This window comes from Salvelinus alpinus, chromosome 22 (assembly GCF_045679555.1).
Source record: "Salvelinus alpinus chromosome 22, SLU_Salpinus.1, whole genome shotgun sequence".
In the NCBI taxonomy this organism is placed as follows: domain Eukaryota; kingdom Metazoa; phylum Chordata; class Actinopteri; order Salmoniformes; family Salmonidae; genus Salvelinus; species Salvelinus alpinus.
In genome coordinates this window covers 50,432,970-50,448,960 of record NC_092107.1, presented here as the reverse complement: position 1 = coordinate 50,448,960, position 15,991 = coordinate 50,432,970, and the positions used below count along the sequence as shown (strand labels likewise).

Below are 15,991 nucleotides of genomic sequence, written 5' to 3'. Positions count from 1 at the left end.
AGTCATTTAGCAGACTCTCTAATCCAGAACCACTACAGTAGTGAGTCATTTAGTAGACTCACTGATCCAGAGACACTACAGTAGTGAGTCATTTAGCAGACTCTCTGATCCAGAGCCACTACAGTAGTGAGTCATTTAGCAGATCCAGAACCACATACAATAAGACAACCACATTTAACAAGTAAAACCTTCTTCAGCATTGAATATCTTTGTCATTGAATATCTTTGTCATTGAATATCTTTGTCATTGAGTCTCTTCCCGTCTGTCTGTTGTCGTTTCTGTGGTTGGTTTTTATACTAGACCTCAGGAAGACTAGCTGTGGTTCAGGTTACAGAACAACATGCTGCCCCGGCTTACCGATGCCGTCCCCCCGGTACTGCTCGTTGGTCGGCGTGGAGATGGCGTAGCCATTGTTACGGCAGAAGAAGATGAGCGGGCACTCCAGGGTCGCGGAGAAGTTGAACCCGGCGTGGGCGTCGCCCTCGCTGGCCGCGCCCTCTCCGAAGTAACAGATCACAGCACGGTTGGTGTTCTCTCTCTTCGCTGCGTACGCTGCCCCTGCCGCTGGTACACAGAGGGAGGGGGGGTTAGTACACGCTGCCCCTGGTACACAGAGGGAGGGGGGGTTAGTACACGCTGCCCCTGCCGCTGGTACACAGAGGGAGGGGGGGTTAGTACACGCTGCCCCTGCCGCTGGTACACAGAGGGAGGGGGGGTTAGTACACGCTGCCCCTGCCGCTGGTACACAGAGGGGGGGGGGGGGGTTAGTACACGCTGCCGCTGGTACACAGAGGGGGGGGGGGGTTAGTACACGCTGCCGCTGGTACACAGAGGGGGGGGGGGGGGGGTTAGTACACGCTGCCCCTGGTACACAGAGGGGGGGGGGGTTAGTACACGCTGCCCCTGCCGCTGGTACACAGAGGGAGGGGGGGGGGGTTAGTACACGCTGCCCCTGCCGCTGGTACACAGAGGGAGGGGGGGGGGGTTAGTACACGCTGCCCCTGCCGCTGGTACACAGAGGGGGGGGGGGGGGGTTAGTACACGCTGCCCCTGCCGCTGGTACACAGAGGGGGGGGGGGGGGGGGGGGGGTTAGTACACGCTGCCCCTGCCGCTGGTACACAGAGGGGGGGGGGGGGGTTAGTACACGCTGCCCCTGCCGCTGGTACACAGAGGGGGGGGGAGGGTTAGTACACGCTGCCCCTGCCGCTGGTACACAGAGGGGGGGGGGGGGGTTAGTACACGCTGCCCCTGCCGCTGGTACACAGAGGGGGGGGGGGGGGGGGGGGTTAGTACACGCTGCCCCTGCCGCTGGTACACAGAGGGGGGGGGGGGGTTAGTACACGCTGCCCCTGCCGCTGGTACACAGAGGGGGGGGGGGGGGGGGTTAGTACACGCTGCCCCTGCCGCTGGTACACAGAGGGAGGGGGGGTTAGTACACGCTGCCCCTGCCGCTGGTACACAGAGGGAGGGGGGGTTAGTACACGCTGCCCCTGCCGCTGGTACACAGAGGGAGGGGGGGTTAGTACACGCTGCCCCTGCCGCTGGTACACAGAGGGGGGGGGGTTAGTACACGCTGCCCCTGCCGCTGGTACACAGAGGGGGGGGGGGGGGTTAGTACACGCTGCCCCTGGTACACAGAGGGGGGGGGGGGGGGTTAGTACACGCTGCCGCTGGTACACAGAGGGGGGGGGGGGTTAGTACACGCTGCCCCTGGTACACAGAGGGGGGGGGGGTTAGTACACGCTGCCCCTGCCGCTGGTACACAGAGGGAGGGGGGGGGGGGTTAGTACACGCTGCCCCTGCCGCTGGTACACAGAGGGAGGGGGGGGGGGTTAGTACACGCTGCCCCTGCCGCTGGTACACAGAGGGGGGGGGGGGGGTTAGTACACGCTGCCCCTGCCGCTGGTACACAGAGGGGGGGGGGGGGGGGTTAGTACACGCTGCCCCTGCCGCTGGTACACAGAGGGGGGGGGGGGGGTTAGTACACGCTGCCCCTGCCGCTGGTACACAGAGGGGGGGGGGGGGGGTTAGTACACGCTGCCCCTGCCGCTGGTACACAGAGGGGGGGGGGGGGTTAGTACACGCTGCCCCTGCCGCTGGTACACAGAGGGGGGGGGGGGGGGGGTTAGTACACGCTGCCCCTGCCGCTGGTACACAGAGGGAGGGGGGGTTAGTACACGCTGCCCCTGCCGCTGGTACACAGAGGGAGGGGGGGTTAGTACACGCTGCCCCTGCCGCTGGTACACAGAGGGAGGGGGGGTTAGTACACGCTGCCCCTGCCGCTGGTACACAGAGGGGGGGGGTTAGTACACGCTGCCCCTGCCGCTGGTACACAGAGGGGGGGGGGGGTTAGTACACGCTGCCCCTGGTACACAGAGGGGGGGGGGGGGTTAGTACACGCTGCCGCTGGTACACAGAGGGGGGGGGGGGGGGTTAGTACACGCTGCCCCTGGTACACAGAGGGGGGGGGGGGTTAGTACACGCTGCCCCTGCCGCTGGTACACAGAGGGAGGGGGGGGGGGGGTTAGTACACGCTGCCCCTGCTACACAGAGGGAGGGGGGGGGGTTAGTACACGCTGCCCCTGCCGCTGGTACACAGAGGGGGGGGGGGGTTAGTACACGCTGCCCCTGCCGCTGGTACACAGAGGGGAGGGGGGGGGGTTAGTACACGCTGCCCCTGCCGCTGGTACACAGAGGGGGGGGGGGGGGGGGTTAGTACACGCTGCCCCTGCCGCTGGTACACAGAGGGGGGGGTTAGTACACGCTGCCCCTGGTACACAGAGGAGGGGGGGTTAGTACACGCTGCCCCTGCCGCTGGTACACAGAGGGGGGGGGGGTTAGTACACGCTGCCCCTGGTACACAGAGGAGGGGGGGTTAGTACACGCTGCCCCTGCCGCTGGTACACAGAGGGAGGGGGGGGGGTTAGTACACGCTGCCCCTGCCGCTGGTACACAGAGGGGAGGGGGGGGGGGGTTAGTACACGCTGCCCCTGCCGCTGGTACACAGAGGGGGGGGGGGGGGGGGGGGTTAGTACACGCTGCCCCTGCCGCTGGTACACAGAGGGGGGGGTTAGTACACGCTGCCCCTGGTACACAGAGGAGGGGGGGTTAGTACACGCTGCCCCTGCCGCTGGTACACAGAGGGGGGGGGGGTTAGTACACGCTGCCCCTGGTACACAGAGGAGGGGGGGTTAGTACACGCTGCCCCTGCCGCTGGTACACAGAGGGGGGGGTTAGTACACGCTGCCCCTGGTACACAGAGGGGGGGGGTTAGTACACGCTGCCCCTGCCGCTGGTACACAGAGGGGGGGGTCAGTACACGCTGCCCCTGGTACACAGAGGGGGGGGGTTAGTACACGCTGCCCCTGGTACACAGAGGGGGGGGGGGGGATTAGTACACGCTGCCCCTGGTACACAGAGGGGGGGGGGTTAGTACACGCTGCCCCTGGTACACAGAGGGGGGGGGGGTTAGTACACGCTGCCCCTGGTACACAGAGGGGGGGGGGTTAGTACACGCTGCCCCTGCCGCTGGTACACAGAGGGGGGGGGGGTTAGTACACGCTGCCCCTGGTACACAGAGGAGGGGGGGTTAGTACACGCTGCCCCTGCCGCTGGTACACAGAGGGGGGGGTTAGTACACGCTGCCCCTGGTACACAGAGGGGGGGGGTTAGTACACGCTGCCCCTGCCGCTGGCACACACAGGGGGGGGGGGGGGGGGTTAGTACACGCTGCCCCTGGTACACAGAGGGGGGGGTTAGTACACGCTGCCCCTGGTACACAGAGGGGGGGGGGGGGGTTAGTACACGCTGCCCCTGGTACACAGAGGGGGGGGTTGGTACACGCTGCCCCTGGTACACAGAGGGGGGGGGTTAGTACACGCTGCCCCTGGTACACAGAGGGGGGGGTTAGTACACGCTGCCCCTGGTACACAGAGGGGGGGGGGTTAGTACACGCTGCCCCTGGTACACAGAGGGGGGGGGTTAGTACACGCTGCCCCTGGTACACAGAGGGGGGGGTTAGTACACACTGCCCCTGGTACACAGAGGGGGGGGGGTTAGTACACGCTGCCCCTGGTACACAGAGGGGGGGGGGTTAGTACACGCTGCCCCTGGTACACAGAGGGGGGGGTTAGTACACGCTGCCCCTGGTACACAGAGTGGGGGGGGTTAGTACACGCTGCCCCTGCCGCTGGTACACACAGGGGGGGGGGGGGGGGTTAGTACAGACAGACATACAGACAGACAGGGGTTAGTATATACAGACATACATACAGACAGACAGGGGTTAGTACATACAGACAGACAGGGGTTAGTATATACAGACAGACAGGGGTTAGTACAGACAGACAGACAGGGGTTAGTACATACAGACAGGGGTTAGTATATACAGACATACATACAGACAGACAGGGGTTAGTACATACAGACAGACAGGGGTTAGTACATACAGACAGACAGACAGGGGTTAGTATATACAGACAGACAGGGGTTAGTATATACAGACAGACAGGGGTTAGTACAGACAGACAGACAGGGGTTAGTACATACAGACAGACAGGGGTTAGTATATACAGACAGACAGGGGTTAGTACAGACAGACAGACAGGGGTTAGTACATACAGACAGGGGTTAGTATATACAGACATACATACAGACAGACAGGGGTTAGTACATACAGACAGACAGACAGGGGTTAGTATATACAGACATACATACAGACAGACAGGGGTTAGTACATACAGACAGACAGGGGTTAGTACATACAGACAGACAGACAGGGGTTAGTATATACAGACAGACAGGGGTTAGTACATACAGACAGACAGGGGTTAGTACAGACAGACAGACAGACAGACAGACAGGGGTTAGTATATACAGACAGACAGGGGTTAGTACAGACAGACAGACAGGGGTTAGTACATACAGACAGACAGGGGTTAGTATATACAGACAGACAGGGGTTAGTACAGACAGACAGACAGGGGTTAGTATATACAGACAGACAGGGGTTAGTACAGACAGACAGACAGGGGTTAGTACAGACAGACAGACAGGGGTTAGTATATACAGACAGACAGGGGTTAGTACATACAGACAGCCAGTAGTACAGACAGTAACTGGGCCCAGTTATAGCCAGTAGCTAAATAGGAACAGACTCTGGGCCCAGTTATAGCCAGTAGCTAAATAGGAACAAACTATGGGCCCAGTTATAGCCAGTAGCTAAATAGGAACAAACTGTGGGCCCAGTTATAGCCAGTAGCTAAATAGGAACAAACTCTGGGCCCAGTTATAGCCAGTAGCTAAATAGGAACAAACTCTGGGCCCAGTTATAGCCAGTAGCTAAATAGGAACAAACTCTGGGCCCAGTTATAGCCAGTAGCTAAATAGGAACAAACTCTGGGCCCAGTTATAGCCAGTAGCTAAATAAGAACAAACTCTGGGCCCAGTTATAGCCAGTAGCTAAATAGGAACAAACTCTGGGCCCAGTTATAGCCAGTAGCTAAATAGGAACAAACTCTGGGCCCAGTTATAGCCAGTAGCTAAATAGGAACAAACTCTGGGCCCAGTTATAGCCAGTAGCTAAATAGGAACAAACTCTGGGCCCAGTTATAGCCAGTAGCTAAATAGGAACAGACTCTGGGCCCAGTTATAGCCAGTAGCTAAATAGGAACAGACTCTGGGCCCAGTTATAGCCAGTAGCTAAATAGGAACAGACTCTGGGCCCAGTTATAGCCAGTAGCTAAATAGGAACAGACTCTGGGCCCAGTTATAGCCAGTAGCTAAATAGGAACAGACTCTGGGCCCAGTTATAGCCAGTAGCTAAATAGGAACAAACTCTGGGCCCAGTTATAGCCAGTAGCTAAATAGGAACAAACTCTGGGCCCAGTTATAGCCAGTAGCTAAATAGGAACAAACTGTGGGCCCAGTTATAGCCAGTAGCTAAATAGGAACAAACTGTGGGCCCAGTTATAGCCAGTAGCTAAATAGGAACAAACTCTGGGCCCAGTTATAGCCAGTAGCTAAATAGGAACAAACTCTGGGCCCAGTTATAGCCAGTAGCTAAATAGGAACAAACTCTGGGCCCAGTTATAGCCAGTAGCTAAATAGGAACAAACTCTGGGCCCAGTTATAGCCAGTAGCTAAATAGGAACAAACTCTGGGCCCAGTTATAGCCAGTAGCTAAATAGGAACAAACTCTGGGCCCAGTTATAGCCAGTAGCTAAATAGGAACAAACTCTGGGCCCAGTTATAGCCAGTAGCTAAATAGGAACAAACTCTGGGCCCAGTTATAGCCAGTAGCTAAATAGGAACAAACTCTGGGCCCAGTTATAGCCAGTAGCTAAATAGGAACAAACTGTGGGCCCAGTTATAGCCAGTAGCTAAATAGGAACAAACTGTGGGCCCAGTTATAGCCAGTAGCTAAATAGGAACAAACTGTGGGCCCAGTTATAGCCAGTAGCTAAATAGGAACAAACTGTGGGCCCAGTTATAGCCAGTAGCTAAATAGGAACAAACTGTGGGCCCAGTTATAGCCAGTAGCTAAATAGGAACAAACTGTGGGCCCAGTTATAGCCAGTAGCTAAATAGGAACAAACTGTGGGCCCAGTTATAGCCAGTAGCTAAATAGGAACAAACTGTGGGCCCAGTTATAGCCAGTAGCTAAATAGGAACAAACTCTGGGCCCAGTTATAGCCAGTAGCTAAATAGGAACAAACTCTGGGCCCAGTTATAGCCAGTAGCTAAATAGGAACAAACTCTGGGCCCAGTTATAGCCAGTAGCTAAATAGGAACAAACTCTGGGCCCAGTTATAGCCAGTAGCTAAATAGGAACAAACTCTGGGCCCAGTTATAGCCAGTAGCTAAATAGGAACAAACTCTGGGCCCAGTTATAGCCAGTAGCTAAATAGGAACAAACTCTGGGCCCAGTTATAGCCAGTAGCTAAATAGGAACAAACTCTGGGCCCAGTTATAGCCAGTAGCTAAATAGGAACAAACTCTGGGCCCAGTTATAGCCAGTAGCTAAATAGGAACAAACTCTGGGCCCAGTTATAGCCAGTAGCTAAATAGGAACAAACTGTGGGCCCAGTTATAGCCAGTAGCTAAATAGGAACAAACTGTGGGCCCAGTTATAGCCAGTAGCTAAATAGGAACAAACTGTGGGCCCAGTTATAGCCAGTAGCTAAATAGGAACAAACTCTGGGCCCAGTTATAGCCAGTAGCTAAATAGGAACAAACTCTGGGCCCAGTTATAGCCAGTAGCTAAATAGGAACAAACTCTGGGCCCAGTTATAGCCAGTAGCTAAATAGGAACAAACTCTGGGCCCAGTTATAGCCAGTAGCTAAATAGGAACAAACTGTGGGCCCAGTTATAGCCAGTAGCTAAATAGGAACAAACTGTGGGCCCAGTTATAGCCAGTAGCTAAATAGGAACAAACTCTGGGCCCAGTTATAGCCAGTAGCTAAATAGGAACAAACTCTGGGCACAGTTATAGCCAGTAGCTAAATAAGAACAAACTCTGGTCCCAGTTATAGCCAGTAGCTAAATAGGAACAAACTCTGGGCCCAGTTATAGCCAGTAGCTAAATAGGAACAAACTCTGGGCCCAGTTATAGCCAGTAGCTAAATAGGAACAAACTCTGGGCCCAGTTATAGCCAGTAGCTAAATAGGGCGCGGAGTGTTTCCTAGCTAGGTCACATGCTCAGGAGAAGGATTCACTCTGTTTCAACTCAGGAAGACCGAGATTGGAATTTAAATTCTCTAAACCTTTAAAAAAAATTAGGAACATTTGAAAATGGAATTTGGTTTACATCCTGAATTGACTGGAATCGATATGAAGTTCGATCTGAGACAGGGACTCACCTTGTGGGATCTGAGTGGCCAGAGGAGAGGAGATGGTGACGAAGTTGAGGTCTTTGCTGCCGTAGTGAACGGGCATCTGGCGCCCCTTGCCCAGGTCGTCAACGTTGGCATAGCACTGTGCCATGAACAGGTCCAGGGGGAAACCACGGTACATCAGCACGCCTACCGACACACACAGAGAGTTGTTAAACTCTACAGGACATCAGCCTACCGACAGACACAGAGAGTTGTTAAACCCTACAGGACATCAGCCTACCGACAAAACACAGAGAGTTGTTAAACTCTACAGGACATCAGCCTACCGACACACACAGAGAGTTGTTAAACCCTACAGGACATCAGCCTACCGACAAAACACAGAGAGTTGTTAAACCCTACAGGACATCAGCCTACCGACACACACAGAGAGTTGTTAAACTCTACAGGACATCAGCCTACCTACCTACACACACAGAGAGTTGTTAAACTCTACAGGACATCAGCCTACCGACACACACAGAGAGTTGTTAAACTCTACAGGACATCAGCCTACCTACAGACACAGAGAGTTGTTAAACCCTACAGGACATCAGCACACCTACCGACAGACACAGAGAGTTGTTAAACTCTACAGGACATCAGCCTACCTACAGACACAGAGAGTTGTTAAACTCTACAGGACATCAGCCTACCTACAGACACAGAGAGTTGTTAAACCCTACAGGACATCAGCACACCTACCGACAGACACAGAGAGTTGTTAAACTCTACAGGACATCAGCACACCTACCGACAGACACAGAGAGTTGTTAAACTCTACAGGACATCAGCACACCTACCGACAGACACAGAGAGTTGTTAAACTCTACAGGACATCAGCACACCTACCGACAGACACAGAGAGTTGTTAAACTCTACAGGACATCAGCCTACCTACAAACACAGAGAGTTGTTAAACATTGAATGAGAGTCAATGTATTATTCAGAATCAGAATTAGCACCGTCTGTTAATGAATAGTTTGATGACATGGTCGTATTCACTAGGCTCCAAACAGAATAAAAGAGCTGAAACAGGGAGGGATTACCCGCACGTGTCCATTTAAACGGGGAGGGATCACCTCTAATTAATGGTTTGTTATTGGCTGAGTTAACGCATTATTTAGTTTCACTTCGCTTTGAAGCAAAACGGTATCAAATTACAATCCAACCAGTGAGGCAGAACGGTGGTGAGACGTGAAACAGTTTGTTCTCTCACTAAACCCCGTTGACTAGTCCCAGTCGGTATTAGATAGACCGTCGCGGCCCCAACCAGCCCGTGGGGAAAACAACACGCGGTTACCTAGGTTACCACATTGGCTCACAGCAAACACTTGACCTTTTTAAAAACAAAAAAACACTTCGATGTCTGCTCGTTTTAGTCAATTACAAAACTACGTTTAAGAGAAGTGCATGTCTGAAGACGACTTTTCAACACTGCCTGCTCCAGAGCGTTCTCACTACTTAGAAAACATGCCATATTGTCGTGCTTCCCTCATGCCTCTTTTCATGACGATGCTAGCAGCCACTAGCTAGCTAACGACAGGAACATTACGCTAGCCAAAACCAACAACACAAACAGACTATACAGCTACAAGTAGAGAACAGGGTTATAAACAGACTATACAGCTACAAGTAGAGAACAGAGTTATAAACAGACTATACAGCTACAAGTAGAGAACAGAGTTATAAACAGACTATACAGCTACAAGTAGAGAACAGGGTTATAAACAGACTATACAGCTACAAGTAGAGAACAGAGTTATAAACAGACTATACAGCTACAAGTAGAGAACAGAGTTATAAACAGACTATAGAGCTACAAGTAGAGAACAGAGTTATAAACAGACTATAGAGCTACAAGTAGAGAACAGAGTTATAAACAGACTATACAGCTACAAGTAGAGAACAGAGTTATAAACAGACTATAGAGCTACAAGTAGAGAAAAGAGTTATAAACAGACTATACAGCTACAAGTAGAGAACAGAGTTATAAACAGACTATACAGCTACAAGTAGAGAACAGAGTTATAAACAGACTATACAGCTACAAGTAGAGAAAAGAGTTATAAACAGACTATACAGCTACAAGTAGAGAACAGAGTTATAAACAGACTATACAGCTACAAGTAGAGAACAGAGTTATAAACAGACTATACAGCTACAAGTAGAGAACAGAGTTATAAACAGACTATACAGCTACAAGTAGAGAACAGAGTTATAAACAGACTATACAGCTACAAGTAGAGAACAGAGTTATAAACAGACTATACAGCTACAAGTAGAGAACAGAGTTATAAACAGACTATACAGCTACAAGTAGAGAACAGAGTTATAAACAGACTATAGAGCTACAAGTAGAGAACAGAGTTATAAACAGACTATAGAGCTACAAGTAGAGAACAGAGTTATAAACAGACTATACAGCTACAAGTAGAGAGCAGAGTTATAAACAGACTATACAGCTACAAGTAGAGAGCAGAGTTATAAACAGACTATACAGCTACAAGTAGGGAACAGAGTTATAAACAGACTATACAGCTACAAGTAGAGAGCAGAGTTATAAACAGACTATACAGCTACAAGTAGAGAGCAGAGTTATAAACAGACTATACAGCTACAAGTAGAGAACAGAGTTATAAACAGACTATACAGCTACAAGTAGGGAACAGGGTTATAAACAGACTATACAGCTACAAGTAGAGAGCAGAGTTATAAACAGACTATACAGCTACAAGTAGAGAGCAGAGTTATAAACAGACTATACAGCTACAAGTAGAGAGCAGAGTTATAAACAGACTATACAGCTACAAGTAGGGAACAGAGTTATAAACAGACTATACAGCTACAAGTAGAGAGCAGAGTTATAAACAGACTATACAGCTACAAGTAGAGACCAGAGTTATAAACAGACTATACAGCTACAAGTAGAGAACAGAGTTATAAACAGACTATAGAGCTACAAGTAGAGAACAGAGTTATAAACAGACTATAGAGCTACAAGTAGAGAACAGAGTTATAAACAGACTATACAGCTACAAGTAGAGAACAGGGTTATAAACAGACTATACAGCTACAAGTAGAGAACAGGGTTATAAACAGACTATACAGCAACAAGTAGAGAACAGAGTTATAAACAGACTATACAGCTACAAGTAGGGAACAGAGTTATAAACAGACTATACAGCTACAAGTAGAGAACAGAGTTATAAACAGACTATACAGCTACAAGTAGAGAACAGAGTTATAAACAGACTATAGAGCTACAAGTAGAGAACAGAGTTATAAACAGACTATACAGCTACAAGTAGAGAGCAGAGTTATAAACAGACTATAGAGCTACAAGTAGAGAACAGAGTTATAAACAGACTATACAGCTACAAGTAGAGAACAGAGTTATAAACAGACTATAGAGCTACAAGTAGAGAAAAGAGTTATAAACAGACTATAGAGCTACAAGTAGAGAACAGAGTTATAAACAGACTATACAGCTACAAGTAGAGAACAGAGTTATAAACAGACTATAGAGCTACAAGTAGAGAACAGAGTTATAAACAGACTATAGAGCTACAAGTAGAGAACAGAGTTATAAACAGACTATACAGCTACAAGTAGAGAACAGAGTTATAAACAGACTATACAGCTACAAGTAGAGAACAGAGTTATAAACAGACTATACAGCTACAAGTAGAGAACAGAGTTATAAACAGACTATAGAGCTACAAGTAGAGAACAGAGTTATAAACAGACTATAGAGCTACAAGTAGAGAACAGAGTTATAAACAGACTATACAGCTACAAGTAGAGAGCAGAGTTATAAACAGACTATACAGCTACAAGTAGGGAACAGAGTTATAAACAGACTATACAGCTACAAGTAGAGAGCAGAGTTATAAACAGACTATATAGCTACAAGTAGAGAACAGAGTTATAAACAGACTATACAGCTACAAGTAGAGAACAGAGTTATAAACAGACTATAGAGCTACAAGTAGAGAAAAGAGTTATAAACAGACTATACAGCTACAAGTAGAGAAAAGAGTTATAAACAGACTATACAGCTACAAGTAGAGAACAGAGTTATAAACAGACTATACAGCTACAAGTAGAGAACAGAGTTATAAACAGACTATACAGCTACAAGTAGAGAACAGAGTTATAAACAGACTATACAGCTACAAGTAGAGAACAGAGTTATAAACAGACTATACAGCTACAAGTAGAGAACAGAGTTATAAACAGACTATACAGCTACAAGTAGAGAACAGAGTTATAAACAGACTATACAGCTACAAGTAGAGAACAGAGTTATAAACAGACTATAGAGCTACAAGTAGAGAACAGAGTTATAAACAGACTATACAGCTACAAGTAGAGAGCAGAGTTATAAACAGACTATACAGCTACAAGTAGAGAGCAGAGTTATAAACAGACTATACAGCTACAAGTAGGGAACAGAGTTATAAACAGACTATACAGCTACAAGTAGAGAGCAGAGTTATAAACAGACTATACAGCTACAAGTAGAGAACAGAGTTATAAACAGACTATAGAGCTACAAGTAGAGAACAGAGTTATAAACAGACTATACAGCTACAAGTAGAGAACAGAGTTATAAACAGACTATACAGCTACAAGTAGAGAACAGAGTTATAAACAGACTATACAGCTACAAGTAGAGAACAGAGTTATAAACAGACTATACAGCTACAAGTAGAGAACAGAGTTATAAACAGACTATACAGCTACAAGTAGAGAACAGAGTTATAAACAGACTATACAGCTACAAGTAGAGAACAGAGTTATAAACAGACTATACAGCTACAAGTAGAGAACAGAGTTATAAACAGACTATAGAGCTACAAGTAGAGAACAGAGTTATAAACAGACTATACAGCTACAAGTAGAGAGCAGAGTTATAAACAGACTATACAGCTACAAGTAGAGAGCAGAGTTATAAACAGACTATACAGCTACAAGTAGGGAACAGAGTTATAAACAGACTATACAGCTACAAGTAGAGAGCAGAGTTATAAACAGACTATACAGCTACAAGTAGAGAACAGAGTTATAAACAGACTATACAGCTACAAGTAGAGAACAGAGTTATAAACAGACTATACAGCTACAAGTAGAGAACAGAGTTATAAACAGACTATACAGCTACAAGTAGGGAACAGAGTTATAAACAGACTATACAGCTACAAGTAGAGAGCAGAGTTATAAACAGACTATACAGCTACAAGTAGAGACCAGAGTTATAAACAGACTATACAGCTACAAGTAGAGAACAGAGTTATAAACAGACTATAGAGCTACAAGTAGAGAACAGAGTTATAAACAGACTATAGAGCTACAAGTAGAGAACAGAGTTATAAACAGACTATAGAGCTACAAGTAGAGAACAGAGTTATAAACAGACTATACAGCTACAAGTAGAGAACAGGGTTATAAACAGACTATACAGCTACAAGTAGAGAACAGAGTTATAAACAGACTATACAGCTACAAGTAGAGAACAGAGTTATAAACAGACTATACAGCTACAAGTAGAGAACAGAGTTATAAACAGACTATACAGCTACAAGTAGAGAACAGAGTTATAAACAGACTATACAGCTACAAGTAGGGAACAGAGTTATAAACAGACTATACAGCTACAAGTAGAGAACAGAGTTATAAACAGACTATAGAGCTACAAGTAGAGAACAGAGTTATAAACAGACTATAGAGCTACAAGTAGAGAACAGAGTTATAAACAGACTATACAGCTACAAGTAGAGAACAGAGTTATAAACAGACTATACAGCTACAAGTAGAGAACAGAGTTATAAACAGACTATAGAGCTACAAGTAGAGAACAGAGTTATAGACAGACTATACAGCTACAAGTAGAGAGCAGAGTTATAAACAGACTATAGAGCTACAAGTAGAGAACAGAGTTATAAACAGACTATAGAGCTACAAGTAGAGAACAGAGTTATAAACAGACTATACAGCTACAAGTAGAGAACAGAGTTATAAACAGACTATAGAGCTACAAGTAGAGAAAAGAGTTATAAACAGACTATACAGCTACAAGTAGAGAACAGAGTTATAAACAGACTATACAGCTACAAGTAGAGAACAGAGTTATAAACAGACTATACAGCTACAAGTAGAGAACAGAGTTATAAACAGACTATACAGCTACAAGTAGAGAACAGAGTTATAAACAGACTATACAGCTACAAGTAGAGAGCAGAGTTATAAACAGACTATACAGCTACAAGTAGAGAGCAGAGTTATAAACAGACTATACAGCTACAAGTAGGGAACAGAGTTATAAACAGACTATACAGCTACAAGTAGAGAGCAGAGTTATAAACAGACTATACAGCTACAAGTAGAGAACAGAGTTATAAACAGACTATACAGCTACAAGTAGAGAGCAGAGTTATAAACAGACTATACAGCTACAAGTAGGGAACAGGGTTATAAACAGACTATACAGCTACAAGTAGAGAGCAGAGTTATAAACAGACTATACAGCTACAAGTAGAGAGCAGAGTTATAAACAGACTATACAGCTACAAGTAGGGAACAGAGTTATAAACAGACTATACAGCTACAAGTAGGGAACAGAGTTATAAACAGACTATACAGCTACAAGTAGAGAGCAGAGTTATAAACAGACTATACAGCTACAAGTAGAGACCAGAGTTATAAACAGACTATACAGCTACAAGTAGAGAACAGAGTTATAAACAGACTATAGAGCTACAAGTAGAGAACAGAGTTATAAACAGACTATAGAGCTACAAGTAGAGAACAGAGTTATAAACAGACTATAGAGCTACAAGTAGAGAACAGAGTTATAAACAGACTATACAGCTACAAGTAGAGAACAAGTGCTCCACACTGTGCTCTAGTTACATGTAACCCACTAGGACACCGGGTCTACAACATTTCCCCACGCGGTATAGCCTGAAGCCACCGGGCTCTTCTCGCAGGATCTATTTCCCTACGTGGAGGCATTGTGAACCATAACTCGAGATTTCTGACCTAGTTACACACAGCAGCTTTTTTGGTATGTTTTGTTATTTCTGACAGAGTCGGCTCTTCTACACAATGGAAACAATGTTTTGTTTTCCCCAATTTGTGGTGGGGGGGGATGGGGGGGTCGAGGGGAATCCCTTATGACATGAATATCGACTCAGAGTATCCTTAAACAGTGGTGAGATGTCAACAGGTCTTCCTGTCACTAAACCCTATCGAATCCTTACCTGCTTCCCTGTACTGGCCGAAGACCAGGTCCCTTGGGTCGAGGGCTGCAGCGCTGCCGATGTGTGTTCCCTCCTCTCCGTAGTTAGTCATGTAGAAGGATATACGGCCCTACAACACACACGTCATTAGAGTCCTGTCTAGAGATGTCACGTCATTAGAGTCCTGTCTAGAGATGTACCGCTCTACAACACACACGTCATTAGAGTCCTGTCTAGTGATGTCACATCATTAGAGTCCTGTCTAGAGATGTACCGCTCTACAACACACACACGTCATTAGAGTCCTGTCTAGAGATGTCACATCATTAGAGTCCTGTCTAGTGATGTCACATCATTAGAGTCCTGTCTAGTGATGTACCGCTCTACAACACACACACGTCATTAGAGTCCTGTCTAGAGATGTCACGTCATTAGAGTCCTGTCTAGAGATGTCACGTCATTAGAGTCCTGTCTAGAGATGTACTGCCCTACAACACACACGTCATTAGAGTCCTGTCTAGAGATGTCACGTCATTAGAGTCCTGTCTAGAGATGTACCGCTCTACAACACACACGTCATTAGAGTCCTGTCTAGAGATGTCACGTCATTAGAGTCCTGTCTAGAGATGTACTGCCCTACAACACACACACGTCATTAGAGTCCTGTCTAGAGATGTACTGCCCTTCAACACACACGTCCTTAGAGTCCTGTCTAGTGATGTCACATCATTAGTCCTGTCTAGAGATGTCACGTCATTAGAGTCCTGTCTAGAGATGTCACGTCATTAGAGTCCTGTCTAGAGATGTCACATCATTAGAGTCCTGTCTAGAGATGTCACGTCATTAGAGTCCTGTCTAGAGATGTCACG

General features: G+C 47.4%; 1 protein-coding gene across 1 annotated transcript in view; it reads right to left on the bottom strand.

The window, feature by feature from the left end:
- Window positions 1–15,991, bottom strand: part of bckdha (branched chain keto acid dehydrogenase E1 subunit alpha) — a 37,136-nt gene that overhangs the window by 12,168 nt on the left and 8,977 nt on the right. Inside the window, exons 4-6 of the mRNA XM_071360251.1 lie at window positions 15,144–15,252; window positions 7,864–8,025; window positions 359–565 (exon numbers count right to left, since the gene is read on the bottom strand). Coding sequence (XP_071216352.1) covers window positions 359–565; window positions 7,864–8,025; window positions 15,144–15,252 — 478 coding nt within the window. The remainder of the gene's footprint in view (window positions 1–358; window positions 566–7,863; window positions 8,026–15,143; window positions 15,253–15,991) is intronic.